Source organism: Rosa chinensis, chromosome 3 (assembly GCF_002994745.2).
Source record: "Rosa chinensis cultivar Old Blush chromosome 3, RchiOBHm-V2, whole genome shotgun sequence".
Classification (NCBI taxonomy): domain Eukaryota; kingdom Viridiplantae; phylum Streptophyta; class Magnoliopsida; order Rosales; family Rosaceae; genus Rosa; species Rosa chinensis.
Genome location: NC_037090.1, coordinates 49,346,512 through 49,349,781, shown reverse-complemented (window position 1 = coordinate 49,349,781; position 3,270 = coordinate 49,346,512). Strand labels below are relative to the sequence as shown.

The window sequence follows — 3,270 nt, the reverse complement described above, 5'->3', positions numbered from 1 at the left end:
AGTGTATGCGATTTGGCTTTGTTTGGTAGTCTGGGTTTTAACATTTAATCGGTTCCAAGATCCAATCTTTTTTTAAGATTCTAAGGGAAAAGGATTGGGTTAAAAAGAAATAGAACAGGTTTTGTTTTTAATCTTTCTCATCTTTGTTATCGTTTATAGCATTGTGAGTTTGTGTTGACGCGAAAGATTCATCATAAGTTGTATATGCTATATAGTTAGCAACTGATGTATGAATACGACTGAAGAATGGATCAGAATGCTTCTTATTTCAAATATAGGATGTAGGAAGTTGTTTTTGTTTCAAATATAGGATGTAGGAAGTTGTTTTTGCTCGGTTTCCATAACGATTATTATATTATCTAGAAAATATAGAATGTGTGTGTGTGTGTGTGTTTTTTTTTTCTCTCCCTCTTTTTCCCCCTCTCTGCTTCTAGAGGCAGTTTGTTTGATTGTTCATATCTTTGAGAAGTTGTTATGATAATTGATAGGTCAAACACAATGTGTTATTATGGGTTTTCGGTTTCATCTATTGTTTCATTGTTTTCTGCAATTCTCAATATTGTTGATTGGAATATTTGGCTGTTGTTGCTTTGTTGATTCGGTACTGTTGTCTCTACCGTGAAGGTGATCAGGTATGAGCTTTCGTTCTTATTGTATGTGGAAGTATGGTTTTATATTTTTGGTATCTTGGATTTTGAGAATTAAGATAGTTACAAACAAGTATTTGGTTTATCATTGAAAGTATAAACTTATGTTTTTGGTATGCTGCGTTTTAATCCTCAAAGGTTAGACTCTGCTAATGAAAGTAGAGATTATTGTTTTTTACTGTTTTTTTTTTTGGGGTTGTTTTTATGTAGTTCAGACTGAAAAGTTGTATATAGTCAGGAAGTTGGCAACACCAGTTTTTTTAAACTTCTAAACATCGAAGTTTTAGACTTGAAGCAGTTTGTTCCAAGGTTAGCATTGTGTATGTATACTAAAGAGAAACCAGCTCTGGAATTTTAGTTGGTAAAGGTCTTTTCTATTTCTCAGGTGAATACTATGTCATGCGAACAAATTTATTGAAATGAATTGCTTACGGTAGCTTTTTTGTTTTTTGTTTTCCTTCATGCATATGTATAGAGACAAGTAAATTTGGTGCAGTTTAATACTTGCGCTCATGGTTGTAATTACTTTCTGTTTTCAATAAGAAAAAAAACAACTTAATGTTTGTATTGTTTGCTGCTTTATACTTTTCATTTGCTGAATAGGCATCTACTAATTTATTAAAGTAAGAACAATTTCCGTTCTGATTCTGTTTATGAGAGCTTATGTTAAAGTCATTTTTTATTGTCTATTGATTGACTTTACAATTTTGGTGTTGTTTTGTTTGTGTTTTTTAGATTTTATGCAAAAAAATTTCCATACAAGTTTGCTGGCACTGTTCCTGTGGATATCATTTGTTAATATTTTGGTGTCGTGTTCCTCATCAGGTTTGTTCTTTTTATTATTTACAGTAAGAATTTGATTTTAATTGTTTTTGCAGTTTGGCTATCATATACAGAGATTTGTATATCTATGTGATTATCAACCTGTTCAAGTGGTTTTCCTTTGCTCTACAGATCTTAGGAACAATAGCCTGTCAAGTCTTTTAACTGGTTTGAATTCAGGTATGAGTCTGTAATTTTATGTTTATTATTTTTGTCACATTTTGCGGATCCTATTTGGTAATCAAGATTTTGTGCTTGGATTTGGAAATGAAGTATGCATGTGTTTTGATTTGTTTCATGTTCTTCAGTGCTGTGAGACGTACAACCCTGTTTTAGTAAATGTTAAGAAATAAAATGCTTTGAGTTTACACATACGTTGGAGAATTATAAAGTATAATTGTTTGTATACAGGTATGGGTCCGAAGAAATGGACAAGAACAAAAAGACTGTTAGAAGACAGTTATTGTCAAAATCGTAATAATGAAAGGGAAATGCAAGCAATTCCTATTTCTGATACTGCTGAAGAGCAGGAAAGTCCTTTTACCGGATCAAGCCGTGGTGAGTGAGCATTAGCAAGTTTCGGATATTTTTCTCAACCATTTTGATCATTTTTATCTATTTGCTCAAGTTCAGTTATATTTGATTTAGATTTTTGTACAGTTTTATATGGTTTCTTCACTTTGCTTATTATAAATGTGGATACCAGTTTAGACTTGGAATAAGCTAACAGGTGATAACTATGTTTTTGTAATCATTAAATAAATGGTTTTCCTGTGTGTTGTATATTATATTTTATCATTCTTATCTTTGCATAAAAATATAATATGTAGACATCCCTATTTGTTGTTGTACTTTTGGTTTTTGTATTTGTAATTCTCTCTCTGATTCTCAAAAAACAGAAAATGAAGGAAGCCTTTTTGATAAAATCTGAGAAACTTAGAGACAAAATCTGATTGTTTGCATGCAAGCACATATTCGAAGACAAAATGGACAAGAACAAAAACATTGTTAGAAGACAGTCATTGTCAAAACGATAATGATGAAATAGAAATGCAAGGAATTCCTGTTTGTGATAGCAGTGAAGAACATAAAGTTCATTTTAGCAGATCAAGCCGTGGTAAGTATGCATTAGCAAGTTTCAAATGTTCATTTGAGTGCATGGTTTTAGCAGAAACTTTATGTTTTTTGTGTGAGTGCAATGTTATTGATATCAGTCAAATTCCATTCGTAGGCATTCAGTTGGTGATGTCAAAAGAGAATCAATGTTTAAAACATCAGCAGAATTCCAAAAGTTATAGCACTACCAAATTTAACCATACTCCCAAGCGATTCAGAACTAGGGAACAAAGCTCAGGTGCAATTGCTAATTCAAGTTTGTCAGCTAATAGAATCTCAAATCTGGAGAATTTAGGTACCGTATGCAATTTTGAGAATTAGTTTAGTATCAAAGATGGCAGATAATATGTAAACGGTTTTGATACATTTATTTTGATTTTTATGTGCAGGAACATCACAAGTTTTACAAAGCTCCAGCAATTCTGAATTTGTAGAAACTGATGAAATTAGAGGTTTGATTTTTGCATTTATTCATTGATCAAAAGTTAGATAATGCAACACATTTTTGTTTACAATGTCACTGATGTTTACAAAACTTTATATTCAGGTGAAGGTTTACATCTATTTGGTCAAGCTTCATACCAAAGAAGTAGAGCAGGTTGTTTTTGTGTGATTTCATTTGTTCTTTTCTCCGAACAACAGTTGAATAAATTATTGACAAAATTGTGCAACTGTGATTGCAGGA

The 3,270-nt window shown here is 31.6% G+C and overlaps 1 protein-coding gene across 1 annotated transcript; it reads left to right on the top strand.

Moving 5' to 3' along the window:
* The first annotated feature begins 1,289 nt into the window (after nucleotides 1–1,289).
* LOC112192166 lies at nucleotides 1,290–2,400 on the top strand. The gene is made up of 4 exons (XM_040517075.1): nucleotides 1,290–1,472; nucleotides 1,602–1,649; nucleotides 1,881–2,027; nucleotides 2,369–2,400. Exons 1-4 carry the CDS (start codon nucleotides 1,301–1,303, stop codon nucleotides 2,398–2,400), a joined length of 399 nt encoding a protein of 132 aa, XP_040373009.1. The 5' UTR covers nucleotides 1,290–1,300.
* The last annotated feature ends 870 nt before the right edge of the window (nucleotides 2,401–3,270 follow it).